General features: G+C 40.7%; 1 protein-coding gene across 3 annotated transcripts in view; it reads left to right on the forward strand.

The window, feature by feature from the left end:
* Window positions 1-27,328, forward strand: part of LOC132426755 (contactin-associated protein-like 3) — a 187,730-nt gene that overhangs the window by 62,536 nt on the left and 97,866 nt on the right. For all 3 annotated transcript variants that reach the window (XM_060013541.1, XM_060013543.1, XM_060013542.1), the window contains one exon: window positions 25,176-25,323. In XM_060013541.1, coding sequence (XP_059869524.1) covers window positions 25,176-25,323 — 148 coding nt within the window. The remainder of the gene's footprint in view (window positions 1-25,175; window positions 25,324-27,328) is intronic.

Raw genomic sequence — 27,328 nt, forward strand, 5'->3', positions numbered from 1 at the left:
AATGAAGTTTATTTGGATTTGAACTCCTGTCTTCTCTTCTGTGTTTTTTAATGTTCTTAATCATTCAACCTGAATGGCTTATCTTCCTCTCAGAGCTTTGAACATTTTAATGATTCAATATCCTTCTTTTTTAGAAGAGAGAGAAGAGAAAAATTACTTGAGCGGTGGAAAGAGATCCCTGGGGAGCTCTTGTGTATGCTGCAGCAAACGCTTTATTAGCTAAAGTTCCCACTGATGGAAAATTCAGACATAGGAAAAGCTCCTACATATTGGAAGAAAATTTGAGAGTTACCAAAAAATGTCGTCAGAATGGAATGCAAAATTAATGTGGCAACACTTTTTTCATCCATATATCCCCAAGTAATAATAAGTGAAATGGTCAGTGAATTATATCGCCAATAGGTTTTCTATCCTTAGATTAAATAAATAATAAATACATGAATCACTTATTAAAGGAGCCTGACTGTGATATCTAGGGTCTTTTGAAAACCCTCCCCTGTCAAACAGTACAGGGCACCTTTAAATTGAAAGGAGTTAAATCTATCCCTGTATTAGTTTCCTAGGACTGCTGTAACAAAGTACTGGAAAATGAGGGGCTTAAAACAACAGAAGTTTATTCTCTCATAATTCTGGAGGCTGGAAGTCCAAAATCAATGTCTTGGCAGGGCACGGGCAGGGCAAGGGTCCCGGGAGAATCTCTTCCAGGTCGTTCTCTTAGTTTTGATGTTGTCAGTAATTCTTGGAGTTCTTTGGCTTGTAGATCATCCTTCCAATCTCTGCCTCCACTGTCATGGGGTGTTCTCCTCTGTGTCTTTATTTCATCTTCCCTCTGTGCATGTCTCTTCTCTTCTTATAAGGACCCAGGTCATATTGGATTAGGGTCCACTGTCATGACCTCATCTTAACTTGGTGACTTCTGCAAAGACCAGATTTCCAAATAAGTTCACATTCACAGGTTCCAGAGTAAGAACTCCAATATATCTCAACGTGAACATGACAGTGGCCTGGAAGGACAGAGGTGGCTATAGGCAAACGATGCTTATCGTAAAGGAAAAGAGGCACTTTCTCATTTTGTTTGTTGTGCCCACTTTTTGTAAGGGAAGAAGAAGATTAATCTGGAATTGACCAGAAATGGATAAGAAATGCTTCTGGACTCCATGGCAAATGGAATGTGAGAAAATGAGCAAACAGCACTCCTGAGTACCACACGGAGTGGCATCTAGAAAGGGAGACTGGAGTTTGTGTCAAGGTGAAGAACCGTGGTTGGTGTCTAACATTTACTGAGTGTTTATTGTGAGCCAGGCATGGTCATAAGCATTTCAGGTGCGTCATATCATTTAATCTTTCTCCATGAGTGTCTTCGTCTTACAGACGAAGAAACTGAGACTCAGAGTTACACAATGGTCAATTTCTGTGTTACTCTGGAATATTCTAACGTATAATTAAAGTAGCCCTTCATTTTCCTGTTTATTATTATTATATTATTAATTACCTGCGGTGAGATAGATTCCCAGAGCACACAGAAGAAAGAGAGGATGAGAGGGAGGAAGACTTTACAATGCAATCGTGTTCTTGGTGGGGCAGAGGCAAGTCTGGGTCACCTTCGGGCTGGGTTTAGGAGGTGAGGGTGTGCCCAAAGGCAGTGGTCAGAAAAGACCTGGAGAACTGCTGACCTCAGGATCCTGAATGGACATCTATGTGATGTGGTTTTGCTGTTGTCCCAGCCCAGGCTGTGGCTCTGTTCTTAGGGGTCTGCTGTCTTTGCTCAAGGTTCCACATAGAAACAAAGATGCTGGGTTGTTTGGTGCCTCTGTGAATTCTGTCTCCCTACTAGGAGTGAGATGTAGAATAGACACAGATATTCCTGCCAGGTTTGGAAGCCAGCGATGAGGAGTTCAGTGTTGGACAAAACACATCCCCTGCTTCATAAAGGGGTGTGGACTTGCTCAGCTCAGGACCTGGGGCATCTTGGTTCAGGGAAATGAGAGACAGAGCAGTTCTAGGCCAGGCTTTGCTTTTCTGAACTCCTATCTGGACACAACCTCTCTGAACATGAGTTTTTCCTGAGTCTTTGTCCTTTACTGGTCCTTTCCTCAGTCATAGGAAGCCCTCAAGATGCATCAAGATGTGTATTATTCCCTAAATCAATCTGAACCCAATGCCTGGTCCTCAAGAACTACCTTAGGCCAAGAATCAACCAGGGAAGGGGAGGAAGGGTGAAAGGAGGATGCAGGGGAGAGGTGCACAGGTAAGGGTCCTAGCTCAGCTGTCACCTGCAGAACAGAAGCAAGTGGCCTTGATTGTTCACACCTCACTTTACCTGCCTCCAGGTTGGAGCCTGAAGAGCTTGAGTGGATTCAGTTCTCTCTATTAAGAAGTTGTTAGGTCATTTTCAAATTTCATTTTAATTTATTTTCTCATTTACACTTACTTTGGTTTTGCTTTCTGCTTTTTTCGCCTGATTTTGGCTTTATTACTTTCAAGTAATACTTTTCTTTCAATCACCATTTTCTTCTTATTAATGCCAGTTTACGTTGTTTGCTAAGGGCTGATTTTGTTACCTTCACTCCTGTTTTGTCTATTTGACAGCCCCCTGAGATGATCTGTTTACTGCACTGTGTTCCCCAAGAAACAGTGGGGAGGCTGCCTAACAGGCAATCTCCTGGGAGACTTTCTGCTCCCCATTTTCAGTGGGAAGCAGTTTCAGTCAGAACTGGCTCATCATAGCTGGGTAATATAAGCATCCACATCACAGGGGTTGGGAGGATGTGGACTCTCGGCGTTTATCTTGATTGAATCATGGGTGTGTAACTTTCTGTCGTCCAGCTCTTGATTTGTATTAATGATTCAGCGTTCATTACCTTAAGATAAAAAAGTGTTCCTGCTGGCAAGAGCTAGATAAGATTGTGGGCAATTTGAGACTCTCACTGTGTGAAGTTGATGATGACTATATTCCCTTGGTAGGAACTGAGAAATTCTGTCGTGTCCTGCCACTGCGTGACACCAAACAGGGTACAGTCGCAATGGGCTTTGTGTCACTGACATGAAATTGAGGATGGGCCTGGTGGCAGCCACCCAGAGTGTCCAGGAAATCTGCAGCCGTGGCTGGGATGAGTAGAGTTTCCCTTTACCACAGGGAGTTCATAGGCAGGAAACTTTCTGTTTCTCATTGTATCAGTCTGGGTCTCATTGCTAACATTCACCTAAATGAAAATGCACTTTTACTTTGTTTAAATTTTTATTGTGGTAAAATATATATAACATATAATTTATCCTTTTAAGTATTTTAAGTGGCATTAAGTACATTCACACTGTTGTGTCACTATCACCCCACTATTCAGCTTCAGAATTTTTTTGAGAGGTAAAACAACTAATATTTATTGAATGTGTATATTTTTTATACAATTTTTAAAGGTTACACTCCATTTACGGTTATTACAAAATATTGGCTATATTCTTCGTGTCGTACAACACATCCTTGTAGCCTCTCTTACACCCAATAGCTTGTACCTCCCACTCCCCACCCTTTTTTTGCCCCCCTACTCCCGGTAACCACTAGTTTGTTCTCTATATCTGTGAGTCTGCTTCTTTTTTGTTATATTCACTAGTTTGTTATAGGTTTTAGATTCCACGTGTAAGTAATATCATACAGTGTTTGTCTTTCTCTATCTGACTTCTTTCATTCGGCACAATGCCCTCCAAGTCCATCCATCAGAACTTCTTTCATCGTCCCAAACTGAGACTTGCTACCCATTAAAAACTAACTTCCCATTTCCTTTCTTTCTGCAGGCTCTGGCAATCACCATTTTACTGGCTTTATAAATTTGAATAGATACCTCATATAAGTGGAATCATATAATTTTTGTTCTTTTGTAACTAGCTTCTTTCACTTAACGTAATGTTTTCAAGGGTCATCCATGTTGTGGCATGTGTCAGAATTTCCTTCATTTTAAGGCTGAATAATATTCCACTGTATGTATATCCCAGATTTTTTTAATCCATTCATCTGTTAGTAGATATTTGGATTGTTTCCACCTTTTGGCTATGGTGGATAATGTTGTGGTGAACATGAGTGTACAGATATCTCCTTGAGACCCTTCTTTCAACTTTTTTGGATATATACCCAGAAGTGAAATTGCTGGATCATATGGTAATTCTAGTTTTAATTTTTTGAAGAACTGCCATAACGGTCATGCAAGTGGCTGCACTGTTTTACATTCCTACCAGCAGTGCACGAAGTTTCCTATATATCCTTGCCGGCACATCTAATTTTCCATTAAAAAAAAAAAAATAGCCAACCTAAAGCGAGTGAAGTAATATCTTAGTCTGGTTTTGATTTGTATTTCCCTAACAAACATCTTTTTCTGTGCTTATTGGGCATTTGTGTATCTTCTTTAGATAAATGTTTATTGCAGTACTTTGTACATTTTAAAATCAGATTGATTTTTTTGTTGTTGAGATGTACAAAGTTCTTTATATATTCTGGATATGAACCCCTTATCATATATATGATTTGCAAATATTTTCTGTTGTTCCATTGGTTGCCTTTTTCACTCTGTTGATAATGTTCTTTGATGTATCCAAGTTTTAAATTCTGTTATGTTTTGATATTTCTTCTTTTTCAATGTAAGCATTTATAGCTATATGTTATATTGTTGTCTATTTTGGCTTATGTTGTCTGTACTTTTGGTTTAATATCCAAGAAATCATTGCCAAATCCAATGTGATGAAATTTTTATACTATGTTTTCTTCTAAGTGTTTTATAGTTTTAGGTCTTATGTGTAGGACTTTGATCCATTTTGAGTTAATTTTTGTAGATGGTATAAGGTAAGGGTCCAATTTATTCCTTTACATGTGAATATCCAATTTTCCCAGCACCAATCGTTGAAAAGACTGTCCTTTCTGAACACATGGTACCCTTGTTGAAAATGATTTGTAGATCACTTTGTGAAACATTGACATCTTAAAAATATTAAGTTTTCTAATCCATGAGCACAGAATGGTTTTCCATTTATTTTTGTCTTTAATTTCTTTTAGCAATGTTTTGTAGTTTTCAGAGTACAAGTTTTTTGCCTCCTTGACTAAGCTTATTCCAAAGTATTTTATTCTTTTTGATAATGTTGTAAATGGAATTGCTTTCTTAATTTTATTTTTGGATTGTTCCTTACTAGTGTATTGAATTGCAACTGATTTTTGTGTATTGATTTTGTATCCCGAAACATTGTTCCCTGATTAGTTCTAACAATTTTGCGGGGGTGGGGATCTTTAGGGTTTTCTACATATAAAATCATGTTGTCTGCAGAGATTATTTTACTTCTTACTTAACAATTTGGATGTCTTTCATGCCTAATTTCTCTGTGTAAGACTTCCAGTATTATGTTGAACAGAAGTGACAAAATCTAACATCCTTGTCTTGTTCCTGATCTTAGAGGAAAAGCTTTCAACCTTCCACCAAAAACTATCATGTTCAGCGTGGGTTTTTCATATATGGCTTTTTATTATGTGGAGGTAGTTTCTTCTATTCTTAGTCTCTTAAGTGCTTTGATCATGTAAGTGTGCTGACTTTTGTCAAGTGCTCTTTCTATATCAATTGAGATGGTCCTGTGCTTTTCCCCTTCATTTCATTAATGCAGTATATGACATTGCTTGTTTTCTGTATATTGAACCACCCTTGCATTCCAGAAATAAATCCCACTTGGTCATGGTGTATAATCCTTTTAATATGCTGCTAAATTTGATTTACCAGTATTTTGTTGAGGATTTTTGCATCATTGTTTATAAGGGATGTTGGTCTACAGTTGTCTTTTCTTGTAATGTCTATGTGGCTTTGGTATCAGAGAAATGCTGGCCTCAGAATGAATTAGAGAGTGTTCCTTCTCCTTTAAGTTTTGTAGGAGTTTGAGAGGATTGGTGTTGGTTCTTCTTAGCTCTTCTAAATATTTGGTAGAATTCATCCATGAAGTCATCCGGTCCAAGGCTTTTCTTTGCCAGGAAACTTTTGGTTACCAACTAAATCTCCTTACTAGGTCTATTCAAATTTTCTGTTTCTTTTTGGTTTAGTTTTGGTAAGTTATGTGTTTCTAGGAATTCATCCATTTCACCTGGATTATCCAGTTTTTTAGTGTACAGTTGTTCATAGTAATCTCTTATACTCCTTTTATTTCTGTTAAATATGTAGCAATGTCTTTGTCTTTATTTCTGATTTCAATTATTTGAGTCTTCTTTTTTTTCTTTTCCTTAGTCAATCTAGCTAAAGATTTGTCCATTTTGTTGATTTTCAGAGAACCGACTCTTGGTTTCATGGATTTTTTCTGTTTTTCTAGTCTTAATCTTTATTATTTCCTTCCTTCTTTGAGCTTTCAATTTAATTTGTTCTTCTTTTTCTAGTCCTTTAAGGTGTAAGGTTAGGTGGCTGATTGTGATATGTTTCTTCTTTTTCAGTGTAAGCTTTTATATTATACTTTCCTCTAAGTACTGCTTTCCCTGCATCCCATGAGTTTTGGTAAGTTGTGCTTTCATTTTCATTTCGTTGTTTTCTTGATTTCCTTTAGTTGTTTGTTGGTGTATTCCTTTAACGTTTTGAGCATATGTAAGATAGTTGTTCTAAAATCTTTTTCCAGTAAGTCCAAACCTGTTTCTTGAGGTATGGTTTCTGGATATTTATTTTGTTCCTTTGAATGAGCCTAGTTTTACTGTTTCTTTGTATGCCTGGTGATCTTTTGTTGAAAACTGGGCATTTTAAAAAACAGCCACCTCTCCCAGTCTTCTTATACTTGCTCTCCACAGGGGAAGACCTTTGTAATCAGCCTAATGTGATGTCTTAGGGTCTTTTCAGGCCTGTGTTGTCTCTGGACCAGTGCGTGTGTTTTTTTTTTCCCCCAGTTCTTCTATTTATACATCTGCTTTTAAATGTCTTACTTTTCTAAGAGTCTCACTCTTGCTTACTCTTGGGGCCTTAGCTGTTCTATTGTACTCCTCAATCAGTAATCTCTTGCCCTTGGTGTCTGTGGGTCTATAGTTACCTTTGCAACTGTTTTTACAAATCATACCCGCTGCTTCCCATGGCTCCCTTATTCTGAGATCTGAGCCATTTTTGTTTGTCTGAACTCTGAGTTAGGTGTCAAAAGACCAATCCTTAGGCAGCCCACAGACAGGTTAGAACACTGCAGATCAGTCTGATCTCTCTCAGGTTTGCAAAAGGGGGCTGGGGATCTGGCTGCCACTTTCCTCAAGCTGCACTAAAAAATGACTAAAAAATGCCGCAGGTTTCCTACCCTTTTAAATGTGACTCTTTTTGATTGTGCGTTCGCTTGGTTGTTGTAGATCTTTGACTCATTTCTATAGTTTCTATAATGCCTTTTTAGTCTGTTTCTGGTTATGTACTTAAATCAAAACAGGAACATATTCTCGTCACTGCTGGAAGAAGAGTCTTTACTCTGCCAACCTGTTATGTGTGATGTCTACAAGGGCCTTTTAAACTGCATGTGGATAGTATCACTTTTTACAGAGAACCAATTGACCTTGTATAACTGGAGATGCTTCCTCTCAAACACAGCTCTGCTCCCTCTGCTGAGGGTGGTATCCATCTCTCCAGATGCTGCTGGAAATGGAACACTGCATGCCTGGACACCCCACAAAAATTCAAGGGCACTGACAATGCTCCCAGGCCAATACTTGTTCAGAAAGTGAGAGAAGTACTGTAGATATAAAAACATGCCAGTTTCTAAGGCAGCCTTCACTCCACACAGGAAGTACGTGGCCAGGATTTGATTTGATAAAAAAATTAGTATTGCAGTTAGAAACCAGACCTGACCCTGAGCTCCTTTAATGACTTCATCTAATGTCTCCCTATTGACCCACCCAGGCCTTATCTTATCCTGTGTCTGGCTGTCATTGGCTCTGCCAGTCCCCTAAACCCTTCCCTTCCAAGTGGCCCCAGAATCTCCTCTCTCTAGGTACATTTCAGGTGACCGACACTTACCAATTTCTATTGGATGTTTCCTGAGGGCCATCTGGGTGTGATCCTAACAACCCAGGCTGAGTGATGCCACTTTGTGGATTCACTAAATGACACATTTCTGTGGGTCCCGTCCTCCCAGCCCAGCGGCCCTAACAAGCACCAGCACGGAAGCTGCTGGCAAACGCTGGGAGGAGCCCTCAGTACTACAGGGAGCTGCCGGGGGCAGCCTCTCCGGGCCCCACACCCAGGGCTCATCCCAGGAGAGACTCCTGAGGAGGGGAAGGCAGGGCTGTGCCCTTGAGGAAGGAGGGACCGCTCACCTCTCAGACCTCGGGCTGGAGAAGGATGAGGGCTCGGGACCGTGGAAGACGGCAGGGTGCTCGCCCTCCTGCCTGAGAGCTTGGTGAGCTGCATCCAGGCAAGGAGGTGAGACCCTGCTCACTGCCTCTCCCTCCAGAATGGAGTCACTGCTACTGAGAACTCTACTCCAACCCTGATTTCATTGTGGCTGGTTAGAAAAAAGGGAAAACAAACAAAACTAAAACCAAAACCTGACTCTGCACCAGAAGATAAATGAACTTCCATGTGTATGTAGCACCTTTTAAGGATTTGTCTAATTCCAAATGAAATGATCTCTATTTTAACTCATTACTGATTACTAATTTTCTTCATTTCAGATGCAGTCTATAACAGTAGATTCCTGTCTGTGTTCTGAAGCAAATCCCCCAGCCTCACCTCCCACCCCTGTGGGGCCGGGGGAGGGGGGAGGCATCTTCCCCCAGAGAAGGTGGGCATATTCCTCCCTCTCCCCTGTGCCTCCCTGGGCACCCCCTTGCCTGGAGACTGTGGTCTCACTTCCTTACTCTCACACTCAGGGCCCCTCACAGAGTGGCCCTGACCTGACTCCCCAGACTCTTCTCACCATCCTGTTTCCTAAACTTCAGCCAAGTTCCACCCAGCATCCTGCTTGTCCAGAGAGTACGCCGCCTTCTTCCAGGTCCGGGCCTTTGCATGGAGGTTTGCTCTACTAGAAATGCCCCTCCTTTCGTGGCAACAGTTTAAATTCCTCGTTATTAAATTACAAATCTGCAGCCTCCTCCTCCTGGAGCGTTGCCTGATTTCCCAGCCAACGTATCTGCTGCAATTCCCTGCAGAATCACGTCAGGTCAGGGGCCACTTGGTGCTAGTTTTGCTTCCTGCATCCCAGCCTGTACATCCCTGAGTGCACAGCTCCGTCTCATTTGTCTCTGCCTTGGGTGTTTCCTCATCAGTTAGTCTCCGTAAATGGTGTGAGTGAAGTATTTTCTACATTTCCAGGTATAAGCGGCTGCCATCCGATAAGATAGCTTTCTTAAAAGAAGTGATTCATGGCGTATAGAGCATATTGTAGTTTAATCAGTGGTGGGGGGCAGGGTCGATACAAGTTTCTTCTCATTATTCCTAATACCAGCTCACCAGAGTGATGTTTAAAGGCAAGGACAGCTATGCTAATTTTTGCAGAATAATTTTTAATTCACAAAAACCATTCATTCTAAGACTGAAAAGTTGTATGTGAGATAAGCATATGCTTAATGCATCCACAAGCAAATTTTTACAGCCCTGGGACATTACGATGCCCTTAAATCCTCTTGGAACAGGTTGAAAGTTAAACTGCATTGAGGATTTCTGAATTGCTGATACTATGGTATACCATAGTTCTATAGTTCATCTAAATTAATAAAATGAGGTTTAAAAATCACATTCAAAATTGAGCAAAAGCCAAACTAACTCTTTTCATATTAATTAAATGATAATAGTGGGAAGTATGATTGTCCCTTTCGTAAAACATACCAAAATTATATGTTAGATTACATTCACTTAGCACAAAATGTCTTTCAAAAATGAATTGAAGCACTAAACAATCTGAGGGATACACCTGCACAGTTTTAGTTGCATATCCGCGCGTACATGACTGACATCCTTGACAACTTGTAATTCATGTTTTAAAAAATTATTCAGTATTTTAAAAGAATACAGCAGAAGGATAGCTTCTTATGCCTAAATCACCTGTTGTGCAAGGTCCTCACTCTAGTGCACTTTACACAACAGGGTTTTATTAGTCATAAACCATGGCTGATAGTCATAAGCACCCAGTGTAAATGGGGAGAATGAAAATAAAGATGGGGCCTGAGAAATTGAGCTATTGTGAGCCAACGTCCAGGAAACAGACTCTCTAATAGCTTATTGGGTGCCTAGGAGCCAACAGAACCTTCTAGATAGTCTGTATAGGAAATCATCTAGCTTTCCCAAACTGCATATATTTGGAATTAAAATTCCATTTGCTGCCAGTATCATTGTAAATGGGGTAGTAAGTCCCCCTTGTAGGGTCTTTAAGGGCCACTGCAATATTTCTGCAAAAGAAATGAAAGGGTTTATTATACTCACAGGTCCTAGAGGAGAAGACAGGGCGCACCTCACCATGCAGCAGCCACCTAGCAGGTGGGGAGTCGAGAGAGAGTGAGGACCTTGGGCAGGTCTGGGTGGAGCAGAAACAAGACTTGAGGAGATTTCATTGTTTCTTGGAATGTCTAGGTCACAGTCGGGGAGGGCAAAAAAGGGAATCTTGGGGCAGGAACCAGTCTGGGCACACCCACGCACCTGGTCCCCTGGGTGTTGAGGCAGCAGGAAAATAGGAAATTTTTAAAAAAATTTGCAGTCCAATCATCTTCACCCTTTATTCTCATTTTCAACCTTATTTTCCAAAATATACAATCCTTAGTTCTCTGAAAGTCAGGGAGAGGAAACTGGCTTCCTATTAGTTAATGGTGATGTAACATTGAAACACTGGTCATCCCGCTGAGGTTTCCATGGTGTCCGCTGGCCTCTGCAGCACCCAGCTCCTGGCACTTTTCAGACTCCTCAGTGAATTCGTTATTGTTTAAAAGAAAAGAAGACCTCGTCTTTCTGTTCTTGTTTCTTCTGTCACTTTTTATTCTACCTTGCCTCATTCTACAAACAGTTGGCCATGGAACTCCTGTATAGTTTTTCATTGTACATAAAACACCAATACATCTTCCAGCGTGGAGGTAGTCAGGGCAATCACTGTTACCTCTCTTTTGCACAGAAAAATGGAGGTTCATGGAGATTAAGAGATGTATACAAAGTTGGAATCACAACAGGTCAGGAACTCTAATTTAGTTCTTCTGACTTAAAAAAATATTGTTTTCTCCACAAATTCATCACTGCCTCACTAAGTTTATATGTGCAGCAAACATGGGCAGAAGGCTCTTAGGTCTGGGCATTCATCACTACCTCCAGGGAGGGAGCCCAGGGGCAGCAGTGCTGAGAGTTCTCACTGCCCTCAATCTCCCCCTTTACTCCCCTGAGGACCCTGTGGGCAACTCATATGGTCCCCCAGGGCTCTCCTAATGGGTCCAACATGGAAGCCAGGACACAGACCCCATGGGGCCTGTAACAGTTTGCACGAGGATGACAGGCAGACTCAGTGATGGGACAGGCGGAGCCCACACAGAAACAGTAAGGAAGTCACCCGGTCCTCTGTGCTTAATTGAACCTTTGAGAAACAGGCATGGAACCGAAAATGCCATCCTTATATCAGGACACCTACCACACTTATGTCACTTTCAAACACAAAGTCAAAGTGACTTTATGTCACTCCAAAACACAAAGTAAAAGCTTCTTCAAGACAGGAGGTGAACAGGAGAATTCTATCTTTGAATATTCCTACACAATTTGTAGTGAGTATTTAAAATGAAAAATGTAGCCAAAGTATTTTTCTTAAAATCACCTCATATGCAGCTATAAAAATCTTTAAGAAAAATAGTCCAGGATAGAGCTATAATAGAGACTGCACATATTCATGAATTTATCTGCCTCCTAACAAGCCCAACTTGTGAAGTGTGGAGCATTTTATATGCTAGAGGCATAATTATAAATCGCTAAAATACCCGCTTGATCACACGGCAGTACATTTTCATTGCTTTACTTGAATGCTCACTTAAGATTTTTCTCTGAAATGTACTCAGAGCAGAGACAGTTATACAAATGAAAGTGAGAAATTGTAAGAGCATAACACTGTCTTAGAAATAGTCCATGTAGAAACCACTTACCCAGGCACGGTCTTTCCACATGTTTTATGTTCTGTCCGCAGAGCCAGCCCACAGCAGCTCGTAGTAAGGTGGTCAAAGAAAGTGTTCTGTCCTTTCCCTCTTACCTACTCAGACATCAACATTTTCTCCTGCTCTTTCTGTGTCAGCTGCTCTCAGGTGAGAATAAAGGAGGTGAAAATGTGAGCTTTTCTAGGAAAGCTCTGCCTCTGTCCCCTGTCCTCTTCAGAGCCTTACACAGTGCCTGCTGACAATTGTGGTTCAAGTAATATTGTTGGATGAATAAATGGATGAGAGACCCTGACTTAAAAGATTCACTTTGTTGTACAACAGAAACTAACACGGTATTGTGAAGCAATTATACTCCAATAAAGATCTATTTTTAAAATTAATTAATTAATTAATTAAAAAAATAAAAGAATGCCACAAAGGGTAGTTCCATTTCAGAAAGACACTTCTTAAGATTGAAAAGTCTTTGAGATTCACAGTATATCAATATTTCAATGCCATGGTGGCCCCTTAGACACTGTGGGGGAGACTAGAAGGGATATTTTGAAAGACACTGACCATTTCTAGTATATTTCAAATCGTACCTCGTAGTTTGCCCAATGATTATAAATTTGATGCTGTTCATCATATAGTCCTTCTGTATAGTGTGGCGAACGGGGGCTACTCTTCATTGTGGTGCGCGGACTTCTCATTGCGGTGGCTTCTCATGTTGCAGAGCTCGTGGGCTCTAGAGCACAGGCTCAGTAGTTGTGGCGCACGGGCTTAGTTGCTCCGCAGCATGTGGGATCTTCGCGGACCAGGGCTCAAACCCGTGTCCCCTACATTGGTAGGTGGACTCTTAACCACTGCACCACCAGAGAAGTCCCTATAGTTCGTCTTCTATAGACGTTTATTCATCTGCACTAGCCTGTAGTAGTCAGGTGTTACGTTTAAAGCATTAATTCTGCTAGCTTGCTTTTTTAGCATTTTCGTGAATGAGATAAATCTTTGCTTTTATTTTTTTGTAAAGAGTATATTATATTATATTACATTATATATTTGCATTTCTGAAATTTTTATAACTAAGACATGATAAAAACGGGAAGATCTGCTAAACTAAAATGGGGAATTTTCTTCTAAAACTTCGGTCTAATGTCTGTGAAATAATCCAGAACAGAAGTAATAACAAGCAATTTTCTTTATAAACCAGGGAACATCAGTGAACTCTTCCTTGCATTTCAACCAGTCAGACTGATTGGATTCATATTTAGGTGAGAGTGATTACACTGTCGAGACAATTAAGTGAGGTGATCTGAGCCAAGTGCTTGGCTCAGGGCATCATTTATGGGAAGCACTCCACAAACACACAACATCATTATCATTTCATGAATAATTTGATAATATATTTGCTCCTGTCTTGGATTCTTCTCTCTTGGATACTTTTGCTAGCACAAAAATTTTTTTCAATTATTGTAAATTTCACTAAATTTTGGAAACTGATGATCTTTTGTTGCCTAATGGTAAAATACCACTGGATTCTGATTTGAAATGGTACATAGAAAAACTCCTCTCTCATACAGTTAAGAAGTGACTAGTTAGCAGTGTGCAAAACATTCAGGTAGAAATAGTGCCTTCAGGAATCTCTATTTCAGAATTCCCCAGATAAGGGTAAACTCCCTACTCCCTCATATAAACCGACGTGTTCATGTTATTGTAGCATGGTTTGTCATCCCGTTGGTTTGGAAGGAAACTAGGATGGTAGAAAGAAATATGCAGAAGGATGCAGTCCAACTTAAGTAGAACCTGTTTTTAAAAAGTGACCCTGTAATACTAGCCCATTAAAAGCTCCCTTAGAAACCTCTGACATCCCCAGGGTCAAACGTGCATCATTCAGTGGCTGTTTCATTCTCTCAGTCCCGTGGGTGTCATCCTAGGCACAAGCTCCACCATCACCTTTAGTTTTGTTCTTCACTCTGCCCAGATCAGAAGCTGCAAGTTGTTAGGGAACCAGAAGTGCAGCCCCACTAGAAATGGGTAAACCCCCCCAAAAATATTTGTTTAGATGATATTATCTATCAGAGCTGGAGAGACATGAAGCCAATCATGAGAGAAGAGTCTCTGCTGTATATTAATGTGAACTTCTCTGGAACAACATGCTCTCTTTAGCTTTTCCACGTGTCTAATCACTAGGGGCTTGTCTAGCTACATGAAAAAAAAACAAAACCAAAAGCCCCACAACTGCCTAGAAGCTTATCAATATCAGAAAGGTACATCATTTTAAGTCCATTCAGTATAACAGCATGCAGCTGTTAAAAAAGAATGAGCAACACTGAGATGTTCTGACATGGAAAGATCTATAGGGCGTGAGTGATTTAAATGGGAACAGGAGGTTGGAGAATAATTTGCAAAATATGATTCCATTTCTGTTAAAATGCATGAAGACAACTCATGAGTGTTTGCACAGATTAAAAATATGTATGACCATTTTTAAAGTCTTTATTGAACTTGTTACAATATTGCTTCTATTTTGTGTTTTGCTTTTCTGGCCCTGAGGCATGTGGGATCTTAGCTCCCTAACCAGGGATCGAACCTGCACCCCCTTCATTGGAAGGCAAAGTCTTAATCACTGGACCAACAGGGAAGTCCCGATCTTGACATATTTTTAAACGAATTTGGCTAAATCCTATTTAAGTTAACACTTCCTCTGAAATCAGAATTGTGACAAACACTGCAAGAGAGCTACTATTTTTTGCATAAATGAGAGCAAAATCTTGTGGTAGTATGTTTCCCTTATAAACGCAGTGTAGAATAAATCTAAATATTCTGATGTGAGAAGAAAATTTTTAATGGAGGAATTTTTCATTCCACTGTTGCAGGATTGTCTACTTCTCCCTAATGTTAAAATGGACAGTTAGCTTCTTGAAAGAGGTTAAAAATCCATATGGAATGTCTCAGAAGGGTTAAGTTGTTCAGTGGCTTTCACTCTCCCTCACAAATGATTTAAAAATGGAATTTTTGTTCAAGATGTCTACCATTAGCGTGAAATTTAGTTTCCAGTTTTATTGAGATGTAATTGACACATGATATTGTGTAAGTTTAAAGTGTACAACATAATGATCTGATATATGTATATATTGTGAAATGATTATCACAGTAAGTTAAGTTAACAAGCATCACTTCACATTATTGCACATTCTTTTTCTTGTGATGAGAAGTGTGAAGTTTGATGCTTCCCTGGTTCTCTTCTTTTGGACTTTGACAAATCTAAGAATTAATCCTACCACACATAGCCTATACTAGTCTACCAAAATCTAACAGTTAGTAAAGACATTAACACATTTATTTATTTGTATGTTTTATTGAGCGCAAGATAATAATCTCATTCTCAGAAGCAGTGGAATCACCAAAAAAGCCAAGTCTTGAGAAAGCCTCGTAGAGTTGTCCTGTTACTAGATAAAGTGCTTGGAATATATAAGTATGTTGTGTCATGCGTCTTCCTGTGACCTGTGATTGTTACTTGAAAGTGTGGAAATGCAGAACAGATCTCCTGTTAGTATGTAAGGCCCATCTGTGACAGGTGGAAACGAGGATGCTATGTTAAGAGCTTGTTCTGTGCAGTTCTCATGGAGGTGACTCGTGTCCTATAGGGAATGTCTCCAGGCTGCATTCCGCTCTGGGTTCTTTGCCTCTGGCAGTTCTCCGTGATCACTCCTGTATTGGGGTCCCCCACGCCACTCCCAGGCTCCATGATTCACTGGAAGGACTCATAGGGATCAGCATAGGGTTATATTCACAGCTGTGATTTATTACAGCAGAAGGACACAAAGTACAGTCAACAAAGGAAAAGGCAAGTGGGCCAAAGTCTGGAGGAAACCAGAGGCAAGCTCCCTCGAGTCCTCTGCCGATGGAACCACATAGGACACACTTAAGTCCTCCAGCCATGAGGACATGTGTGAAATGTTGCCAACCAGGGAAGCTTAGCCTCAGCCTAGGAATCCAGGCTTTTATGGGGGATGATCATGTAGGCACCCTCTCCCTGGCACATATCAAAATCCCAGATTCCAGAAGGAATGCAAGTGTTCAGCATCAACCACATTGTTTGCATAAACATCTTAAGCAGCAGTGAGCCACTCTTATCAATTCTGGGAGTGGTGAAAGCCCTCCCCAAATCCAGGTTCCTAGACACCAGCAAGCCTTTCTCAGGATGGTGACTCAGGCCTGCGATGTTATCACTGTTATCTCTTTTGGTTCTGATTTCTTTTCTTCCTTTCCTTCAGTCTTTCTTACCTCGGAGCTTTCCTTCAATCTTATATTCTATTATTTTAATAAGATGATCTGGTTTAACACCCTTAGTTTCTTACATGAAAATACCAGCATGGTCCTGTGCTAAGGTGGACAGAACACACCAAGTCCTTCTGAAGCTCTGGACGCTCTGCTCCTGAGGAGGGCACGACCAAGGCCCTTCATTCATTAACTAAGAAATGGTCATTCCCTTGTAAAGCACTTAATCTGTCATATTTCAGAAATAAGTGATGCCACATTTCAAAAATAAGAACTCAGTGTAATTTCCCTGAGTCCTTAAGAGTGATGACTCATAGAGGACACCTCTGAACTGGCCCTCTCTATAGGAAAAAACAAGGAGCCAGCACTAGAAAGAATGGAAAGGCCTAGAAATGACCAACTGGCCCTGAAAATTGAGTCAATTAACAAGTGTCTGTTAGGCACGGACAGTGTGGAATGTGGTTAAGGATGGTCTGAGTTAGCTAGGAGTCACCATCATTGTCCTTCTCAGACACATACTCTTCCGGGAATTCAACTGGCAGACACAATTAAACTTGAAAAACTCCTGAATTTCAACAATGCCACTGAGAGTGCCTTCTGCTTGCCAGAACTAGACTGGTCAGTGATGGTCTGAGGAGAAATTTAAACTACTTTGGAAATAAGGCAGACTTAGAGAGCGGTAGCAAACGTGGCACCCACCTAGCATACAAACCTTGTGAGACCCTGAGGGTCATGAGTATAATGGATTGTGGCTCTTTAGAGCCATAAGGGACTCACTGATCCAAGTCACTCAGCAAGGCCACCACAGGCCAATCCAGAAGCTAAGAGTATTATTTTCCTCGAGCTGCGGTAACAAAATGCCACATTCAGATGGTTAAACAACAGAAATGTATTTTCTCACAGTTCTGGTGGCTAGAAGTCCCAGATCGAGGTGTTGGCAGGGTTAGATTCTTCTGAGGCCTCTCTCCCTGGCTGACAAATGACTGTCTTCTTGCTGTGTCCTCACATGGTCTTTCCTCTGTGTGCACACTTCCCTGGTGCCTCTCTGTGTCCAGATTTCCTCTTCTAATAAGGACACCAGTCAGATTGGATTAGGACCCACCCTAATGGCCTCCTTTTACCTTAATCACCTCTTTAAAGACCCTTTCTTCAAATACAGTCACATTCTGAGGTAATTAGGGTTAGGGCTTCAACATAACTGTAGGTTAAAGGAATTCCCTACCATTTGAAGTACTTTAATGTTGAACTAAACACACATTGGTATCACCTTAAGTCAATGGAACTTCTTAATGAGAAATCTTCCTAAATTTTGTACAAATCACCCAATTTGCATATTACTATTTTCAACATATACAGGAGGCCACTGGGTTAGTGCTATTCTCCCAGTATTCCTAAAACAGTCTAGACTCACAGTTAAATACTTTAATTCCTTTAATTTCATTAATTTATTTAATTCCTTGAAGCTGCTAATAGAATATGCCCACTACCCAACACTCATTTGAGGCACTCCTTATAACACTAACCATACTTCATTTTCTTCTTTTGTGTTACGCTTGAAGTTTAGAAGCCAATTCATTTGTCAGAACTCAATTTGTGCCATGTATCAAATAACATACTTTTATTTGCAGTGTTCTAGTATTGTTTTCAACAGCCATATATTGATTTTGAGACAGGCTGGGACCTGGGACCCTTTGCTGGGACCTGGAGCCCTTTGCTGCAGTGCTGCAGTGCTTGCACCTCGACACACCTCTCCTCGAGCAACAAAATACAAAGAAACTATATAGAACTAAAAGTAACTATGTGCATCTCATTGGGGGCAAATTCTGGACAAAAGATACAAAGAGACCAAAAAACCCAACTGCCACTTTTGAAGAGCCCAGAGCAAAAGCAGGGTACTGCATGTGCCCCCTGCACACAACACCACCTAAGGGGTGGGCAAACCATCTAAGCCACCCTTCTGGCCCGACCCCTGGACACACCCCTACCCTCATGCCATATAACAGGGGTCCCCACCCCCAAGGCCTCAGCCTGTTAGGAATCAGGCTGCACAGCAGGAGGTGAGTGGCAGAGGAGCAAGTAAAGCTTCATCTGCTGCCCCCCATCACTCACATTACCACCTGAAACATCCCCCCACCCCACCCCCTGCCGGCCCATGGAAAAATGGTCTTCCATGAAACTGGTCCCTGGTGCCAAAAAGGTTTGGGGACCACTGCCATATAAGGAACAAGCTCGCCCCCCCTTAGGGAGCAAGCAAACAAAGGAACCTGTTATTTGTTTGCGCTCTGCCCTGCTGCAGCAGGGGCCCCAATAAAGCCTTGCCTGAATTTCTTGTCTGGCCTTTGATCAATTTTTATAGTTTAAGGACGCCAAGAACCCTGGTCGGTAACAATTTCAAAATATGGTCTTGATGTCATCGGACGTAACTTTTTTCTGACTTTTTCTCTGTTTTCAACATCTTTGCCAGCAAAAGATATGTTCCCATATGTCTTCTAAAATGTTTTCTTCCTGATCATTTAGAAAGATTGGGAAGGAAAGAGTATTGAGAAACTTGAGCTGTACTTTTGCTGCATAGGAAGGGTGAGCTGTCTTCCATCCTAGATTAATAATATTTCAAGCAGGAGGGAAAAAAAAAAAAAAGTAAAAGCCTATAACTTTAGCAACGTGTTTGAAAAATACTTGATTTTAATACTATTTCTTACGTTGCAGCTGTCTAAACAATACAGATAACAAAAGCATGTCAATTAAAAGCAGCATTTAGGACCCAGTTTCACATATCTGCATTGGCCCTGGGTTTTGGATTATTTCAGGGCCAGGCGCTATGAGTTCCTGTGTGGTGTAGTTGTGCTCAGCCATGGGGCAGGTGGGTTCCCTCTTGCTGTAGGAGAAGGTGGTGGGACACACAGAGATGGTTGTCTCTGCTTTTGACTCTCATGATTTGCTTCCACCAAGAGGCCATAAACCAAAACTGGAAATACTGGTTAAGTGCATACTTTTTCCAACACATTGACCACAACTTGAGATTTTCATGGCAGAATATATTACATAAATGTCTGGAAAGCAAATATTTTAAGTGCACTTTAGGTAGATGTTTGCTTACATTAATCAAGCCGAAGGAGAGATTATTCTTTTACCTTCTGGAACGTGTTGAGGTAAACTTATCTACACAAGGGAAAACTTTAGTGTTCACCTGGTACAAAGCACCCGCATCTGGATAAACTGAGGTTGTTACCGAGTCCAAGTTCGTTCTGCTCACTGCACACCAGGCCAATAAATCAGAGATGACGTATTGAGGGAAAGAATACGACTTTATTCGGAAAGCCAGCAGACAGAGAAGATGGCAGACTAAGGTCTCAAAATAACCATCTTACCGGGGTTTGGATGCCAGTTTCTTTTATAGCACAGAGAGGGGGAGGAGATGAGGAAGTAAAGTAAAAAGGCCATAAGTTCTGCAAATATCCCCTGGAATGGCCGGCCTCGGGGAGGGGATGTGTTAATTTCTTCTTTCTTGCAGCCATCCACAGGTGGACAGAGTCCAGATGTTTCCCTGAACAAAGGCACTTTGGTTTAACATTCAGGCAGAGGGGCAGGGTTCCCCGAGGCAGGCCATTATGTATAGACAATATCCTTTTAGTGAACAAAAGCAACAGGAAGCAAAGGTTAAAGTAAAAGAAGCAGATTCAACATGTAGTCAGATTTGATTCTTCCCTGTAACAAGGTCACATATTTGGCATCACAAACCGTGTTACTGAATTTTTAGTTCACTCGATAAAACTAAAGTGAAAGGATACTTTCCTCAATTTTATTCATGTATAAATGTTGTAGTATTTTGCAGTTCAAGAAAATATTAAAAATAATTAACAAGACCATTTGCTTTAAAGCAATTTAGTACAACTTTTTCATTGTCTGATTATAGGAAGTAATTTTAGTATACTTTTTCATGGTCTGTGAACCTCTGGAAATAACAGGAACAGAGTATTACTATTTTTAACAATAATACTTATTACTGTTCCCACATTACTCATGAAGAAGCTGAGAGTTGGGAAGGTAAAATGTTTTGTCTAAGATCTTCACGGTCCAGCAATTAAAAAGGCCAGAATTAGAACTTGGGGATTTCTGTGTGCCTTTTGAATCCCAACAACATCCTACCCCTTACCTCAGAGGTGGTAAAATACTCTTAACAGTGTGCTTGAATTATGAATCCCTGATTTCCTGGTGACAGAGAGTAGAGACAATCCTCATTTATTTTTAATGCATTGAGACCTATTGCTATAAGCAGTGCCTCTCACATATTGAAGTAAAGAATTGATGTGAAAGTCTTTCTTAAGTCACAAATACTTCAACCTTAAACTGATAAATGCATTATAGGCATCCTGAAGGTCGTTCAGTACAGCATTGTGATGACTCAACATTACACCAGAAACCATGGCCCTACACGAGCCTCGTACCGATCCTTTCTCATGATTGTTTAGATGCCACTGATGTGATGGCTAAACAAGCTAAATGAGGACTTGGCAGCTTTTCAGAAGCATCCTCAATTTCTTTTTTTTTTTAATATTCAGAATTAAGTATGATGCTAATTTGCTATTTATTTATTTATTTGTGGCTGTGTTGGGTCTTCGTTTCTGTGCGAGGGCTTTCTCTAGTTGCGGCAAGTGGGGGCCGCTCTTCATCGTGGCGCGCGGGCCTCTGACTATCGCGGCCTCTCTTGCTGTGGAGCACAGGCTCCAGACGCGCAGGCTCAGCAGTTGTGGCTCACGGACTTCGTTGCTCCGCGGCATGTGGGATCTCCCCAGACCAGGGCTCGAACCCGTGTCTCCTGCATTGACAGGCTGATTCTTAACCACTGCGCCACCAGGGAAGCCCAGCATCATCAATTTCTAAATAAATTATTTTGGAAATACGTTTATAGCATGTGAGTGGACCACAAGCCACAGACTCTAGTCACTTTCGCACGTAGCTAAAAAACATGCTTGTAGGGCTTCCCTGGTGGCGCAGTGGTTGGGAGTCCACCTGCCGATGTGGGGGACATGGGTTCGTGCCCCGGTCCGGAAGGATCCCACATGCCGTGGAGCGGCTGGGCCCGTGAGCCATGGCCGCTGAGCCTGCGTGTCCGGAGCCTGTGCTCCACAATGGGAGCGGCCACAGCAGTGAGAGGCCCGTGTACCGCAAAAAAAAAAAACATGCTTGTAGAAACTGAAAACTTTATCAAACAATGTTTGTTCTTAATAGTGGATAAAACGTTCAGTTGGGATGTCCTTAAGCTATTGACTATTGAGTCTACATCAAGCTAAAGTGGTTCTGGTGATCAATAGTGGAAAGAGTTTTGTTGGTTTGCTTTTTTAATTCTGTAATAGCTAACAGAGGAATGCTATAAAGGAAATGGTTAGATTATAAGCCTATAAAATTCCTTACACTAACTCATCAAAATTCCAGGATAGAGAGTCTTGTTCCTACTTTACACATGAAAATGCTGACTTACCCAAGGTCACAGAGGTAACAAGATGGAGAAGGATTTTGTGGAAGCTGGTTGCCACAGGTTAACTCTGCATAGGACTGCCTAGGCCACTGTTGAAACTCTGAACCTAGAGTAGGGCTGCTGAGGAAGCGCTGGTGGCTCTTCGCTTCCATGGAGGACTTTTCTTCCTGTTCCTACGAGCTTCATTTTTTCATGCGTTAAAACAAACTTCTTGGTTAATGAATGAAACACCACCATGGAGGCACTCACTCATTTCTCTTGTTCAATGAAAGTGAAATCGTTGACCTACATCATCTTTTCTTTCAAGTGTTCACAATCGTTGTGCCAATATCAGGTAAGCTCTTTTCACTGCCTCTGTGCTCCAAAGAAGAATTCAAGAATGTCCACTCCCTGTCTTTACACTGGACCCCAGGGTGATGTGGGTATAAGCAGCATTTTCCCATCTCCACCACTGCCTAGGGCGTGGCCTTAAGCTGGTAATATCTGCTGCAAGTCACAGTTCCCTTGTGTACAAAACCAGTTTGGTAAAACCTACTTTAAAGATGAGTACTAATTAAGTGAGATAATGTCTGAAATGTAACCCACGCACTGCGCACCTGGAGGTAAATGCTCCAGGAGTGGTGGGTGCTGTGATTGTGGCTGTGGCTGGTGTTTTGGTTATTACTGGTGCATTTGGTAGAGAGAGCTCATCTGTCAGACTCTGCATCCCGTCTTGAATCCAAGGTTCAATGTCCAAGACATCCAGATAAACAGTCAGGAGAGGAACATTGCCTCCTACATTTGCTGCAATTCTAAGGTTGTAATTCAAGGTAAGAAGTAAAATTGATATTTATTTTAGTAGCTGACAAAACTTGTAAACCTCAGGATAAACTACATAATGAAATTATTTCCTAGGAGTGCTACTTAAATTGTTTTATTTTCCTTGTATATTATTACTTCTTTCTGAAGTATTTTGTTTATTGAATACAAACTCTGAAAACTGTACTTCAGCTTGGTGTGATGACAATGCCCTACAGCAAAAGGAATTTCTCTTGTTGTTTTAATGAAATTTAATACAGAATACTCTTTGTTTTCTGAGACAGAGTACGCGTCAAGAAATATTTCAGGTGAGAATAATCGATGTTAATAGTATACGAATAGAGGAGATTAAGAACACACTCTTTACAACTTCTGAGATCTGCACACAAAACATTCATTATATGTGATTTTAATCACAATCAAATATTTGAAATGTATGTACCTATGTATACATACATGTATACCTATGTGATTATCTTAATTAATTCTAATTTCAAGAAATTACATTATTTTTGTCCTATATAGTTCCTTTGAATATAAATAAATGATACATTTCTTTAAAGATACAGAAATTTAAATGAAATGAGTTTGGAGTAGAAGGGATCTCTACTAGCATGCCACTCAGACATTTGGGGCTTATTGCTGAAATAATCTCATAGTTTTTACTAAGCTAATGTTTATCTTTTAAAAATGTGGCATAATCTATTATTTGGATTATATAATTTTGCTTTGGTGTTTCTAGAACAGACATAAATGTGCAGGCTGAGCATAGAATGTTGGGAACAAAGGCCCACTCTTGCTTTGTTCTAACAAGTGAAAACATGAAGCTCATAGGAATAGGAAGAAAAGTCCTCCATGGAAGCGAAGAGCCACCAGTGCTTCCTCAGAAGCTCTACTCTAGGTTCAGAGTTTCAACAGTGGCCTAGGCAGTCCTATGCAGAGTTAACCTGTGGCAACCAGCTTCCACAAAATTCTTCTCCATCTTGTTACCTCTGTGACCTTGGGGAAGTCAGCATTTTCATGTGTAAAGTAGGAACAAGACTCTATCCTGGAATTTTGATGAGTTAGTGTAAGGAATTTTATAGGCTTATAATCTAACGACTTTCTTTATAATGTCTGGGACATGCACTCTCATTACATTTGAGTTTTCTGGGTTTTTTTAGTTCCATCTATTTATACCAAGGAAATCTCCCGGGTGGTCATGATTCACAAACTTGATTACTGGCTTTGTTTGGTCTGGTTGTTAAACCTGGCTCAGCATTTCACAAAGCTAAATAACTAGGCAAGCATCATTTTTGGTAGAACTAAAGAGTCTTGCTCCTGGGCTGCATAATTATATCTGGCTGTTTGTATTAACTGCATGGCAGGTAGGTGGGTTTGTCCCTCTAGTGCAAGTGAGCATGAGAAAGCATCGACCCCTTTTGTTCCCTCATTTTATTACGGAGAACTATTTATATTTCTCCATTTATTTATAATGGAGAACTATTATGTGAACACCTTTGACTTCTGGATAATAAAAATTTGTGAAATCAAAGAGTGCAGAACTTGAAGGTGACCCATCCCAAAATATACATTTTATGTTTTCACTGTGGGTTCCAAAAAATTGGTGAAATTTAGATAGTTTTTACATTTGACAGTAGATTTCAGAAGAGACCCATACCTGAGAGCCCTTACTCTGTTTTCAGAGCTTAAACTGGTCAGGTCTTAGATGGGACAACGTTTTCTGTTAAGATGCTATATGTACAACAACATCATGCATTCTTTGTTTTCCCTTCTTGCTGATACTTACATTAAAAAGAACACCATGAAAAAGAAGTCACACTCCTTATAACAAGTTCCTTTGCTCTCATGCTGACCCCTTCTAGCATGAAGCCAGATGACTGTGGCTAAGAAAGCACACCTCTGTCTTGTAGCAGGTGGCATTGATGTGTTTCTCCCAAGCACCCCCTAAATGCTGATGACTTGGGGCAGCCTGACAACACACAATGAACACAGGGATTGAAATCCGAAGCCCCAGGATCTTGTCCTGGCCATGCTGGATAATAGCTGTCCTGCCTCCACAGAATCTTTTCATTTTCTCAGGCTTGAGTTTTGTATTTATAACTTACGGGTTTTGAACTAGAACACTGATCAGTTTCCCTCCCAGCACTCAAATTTTTGGATCTAGGATTCTTATCGCAAAACCTGCAGGTTCCCAGTGTGCTTGATTGTCCTGGATGTGAGGTTGCTTGTGAGTGTCTTGACTGCTTGGAGGCTAGGAAATGATTTAGGGGATGAGTAACTTTCTAAAAGCAAGCCTTCAAAAGTAGCAGGTTTACAGCTGCTTTAATTTTGCCATTGAAACTTAAACTACCCTGCAAATAAGGAAAATTTAGATGATGGTCACTAATCCAGGCATTGAAGAGAGGTTGTCACATCCCTCTTAAATGTTAGCAGAGTTTCTCAAAAGCAAGCATCATTTGCATTTTAACAAAATGAACCATTGATTGCTCATTAGCATGTGCAGTGACAACAGGAAGACGATATTCTGCAGACACATTGACGCCTTTCTCCATTTTCTCCCAGGGTTTTCCAGGAAACACAAATGCAGACAGCGTGGTGCACTACAGACTCCAGCCTCCCTTCGAAGCCAGATTCCTGCGCTTCCTCCCCTTAACCTGGAATCCCAAGGGCAGGATTGGGATGAGGATTGAAGTGTACGGATGTGCATACAGTAAGTGGTGTTTATTCCCTGATGGAAATCGATGACAGAGTGATGTGTTCTAAACACCAAATTGAAAACTGAACTTGACTTCTTCAACCTTTTAAATACCTGTGCGTGTAGAACTGGGTTTATGGAAAGTCTTGATAATATTATAGTTATTTTAAGGTTGAATTCAGAGGAGGACCTGAAATGAGCCTTAGAATCTTAGCTTCGCAGAGCTTAGCAGAATATCTGTTTCATAGCAGGCAGTTCATAAAATGAACAAAGTTCAAATCAAGAGCAGTTACTTATTGTGAGTGATGGTGCTGTCTTCTGACACTGGGATGATCCTCCTGTGGGAATTCAGGTGAGTGCAGGTGTCCTCGTGTTCCTTGTTCCCCATGATGACTCACTTTTCCCTCTACTTGCATCACTGTGGAACCTTCTTTTGAACATCATTTATGTATTATGTCTTCCCTCTTCCCCACTGATGATAAAAATAAAAGAACTGGCAGCCAATGTGAGCATAAACATGGGCATAAAAGCATTCAGTGAAATATATAGGGGATCAACTCTACAGCTGCCATTTTGAAGGTCCAGAATATATTGGTATTTCTTAAATTAACACAAAATGAAAAAATTAATTTAAAAAACAATATTCTAGAAAACTGGAGAATAACCCAAAGAATACATTGGATGGGAACATCTTGGGGTTTTGGTCACACCTCATTCTGTACCTGATCAGAGCATTAACTTTGCAGAAAAGTGTAACCATAAGATCTACCGTATACAGGATATTTAATGTGTCAGATCCTACCTCCTACAGACATTTTCTCATTCATCTCCCACACCAACCAAATGAATTCAGTATAGTAGTAATCTCACTGCTTCAGAGAAAGAAGAAACTGAACCTTGAAGAAATTAAGAAGTTCGCTGGAGCTATTACGTATTGAATCTAAGATTTAAAACAGTCTTTTTTCCTAATTTTGTTTTCATAACTACCATACTATTCAGACATTGATTTCTTTATTCCCTCACTTGTCATATATGAATTTATTTATTTGCAGAGAACTGTATTGGATGTGGGGGACGCTTCTAAAATTATTTATTTCTTTGTCAGGATTTTATGAGAAGTCATAAAATTGTACAAAACAAATATAAAATATTGTAACATGAACATGGGGCATGGTGAATAGAGCATTCAGTCAGTTGGGTGGGAAAAGGAACATTTCCAGCAGTCGATTTTCAAAGCAGAGGGCATGGGCAGTGAGACAGGAGGCAGAGGTGGTGCTTGTAGGAAGAAACAGCATATATAAATTGTGGGAGCAGGAATTTAGTGTTCTCATGGTACAGGGATGGGGGTGGACATGAGTTGTTGAATAGCAGTGATATCATTTCCACTTTGGTAACCCAACAGACAATGGGTGGTTCTGGAGGTGAGTCTCACCAAGCCACCCATCCCATACTCAAGGGTCACCTTCAGCCTCTGTTTCATACCCCTTCCTAATGACCTGTTCCACTTTGGCTCTGCTTCCTAACCCCACCTCTGCTCTCTAGTATTTATGAGTCCATGGAACATTTAGCATAGATGGTGTTGCATTGCTGTGAATCTATTTTCCCTCTTTCCATTGATCATTAACCTTCATCCTTTTGTTTCTGGGATCTGTTGGTGTGCTCACTGCTGCAATGGCTAGGACACCTGATATTTAGAGTTTCTCTTTGATCCCATGAAATTAACATCTCCTTCTCCCATTACTCTGGAAACAACTTGAGGTTTACTGACTTCAAAGCAGAACATGCTCTTCGATGGGGATTTGCCGTTAACTTGACGTTCTTCGTGAGGAGATATTACTCTACTTTCTTGGGTTAGAGGTCGGTACCAGGAAGATCTGGTCCCCTGAAGGGTCAGTTGGCTGTGCAGCTGTCATGGAACCTGCATGCATCCTAAATTCAACAAACACGAGCTGTTGGGCATAAGGGACTCCTAGCATAAAAATGCAAACAGAAAATAATCACCACTATTTGTAAAACAACA

This window comes from Delphinus delphis, chromosome 6 (assembly GCF_949987515.2).
Source record: "Delphinus delphis chromosome 6, mDelDel1.2, whole genome shotgun sequence".
NCBI lineage: Eukaryota > Metazoa > Chordata > Mammalia > Artiodactyla > Delphinidae > Delphinus > Delphinus delphis.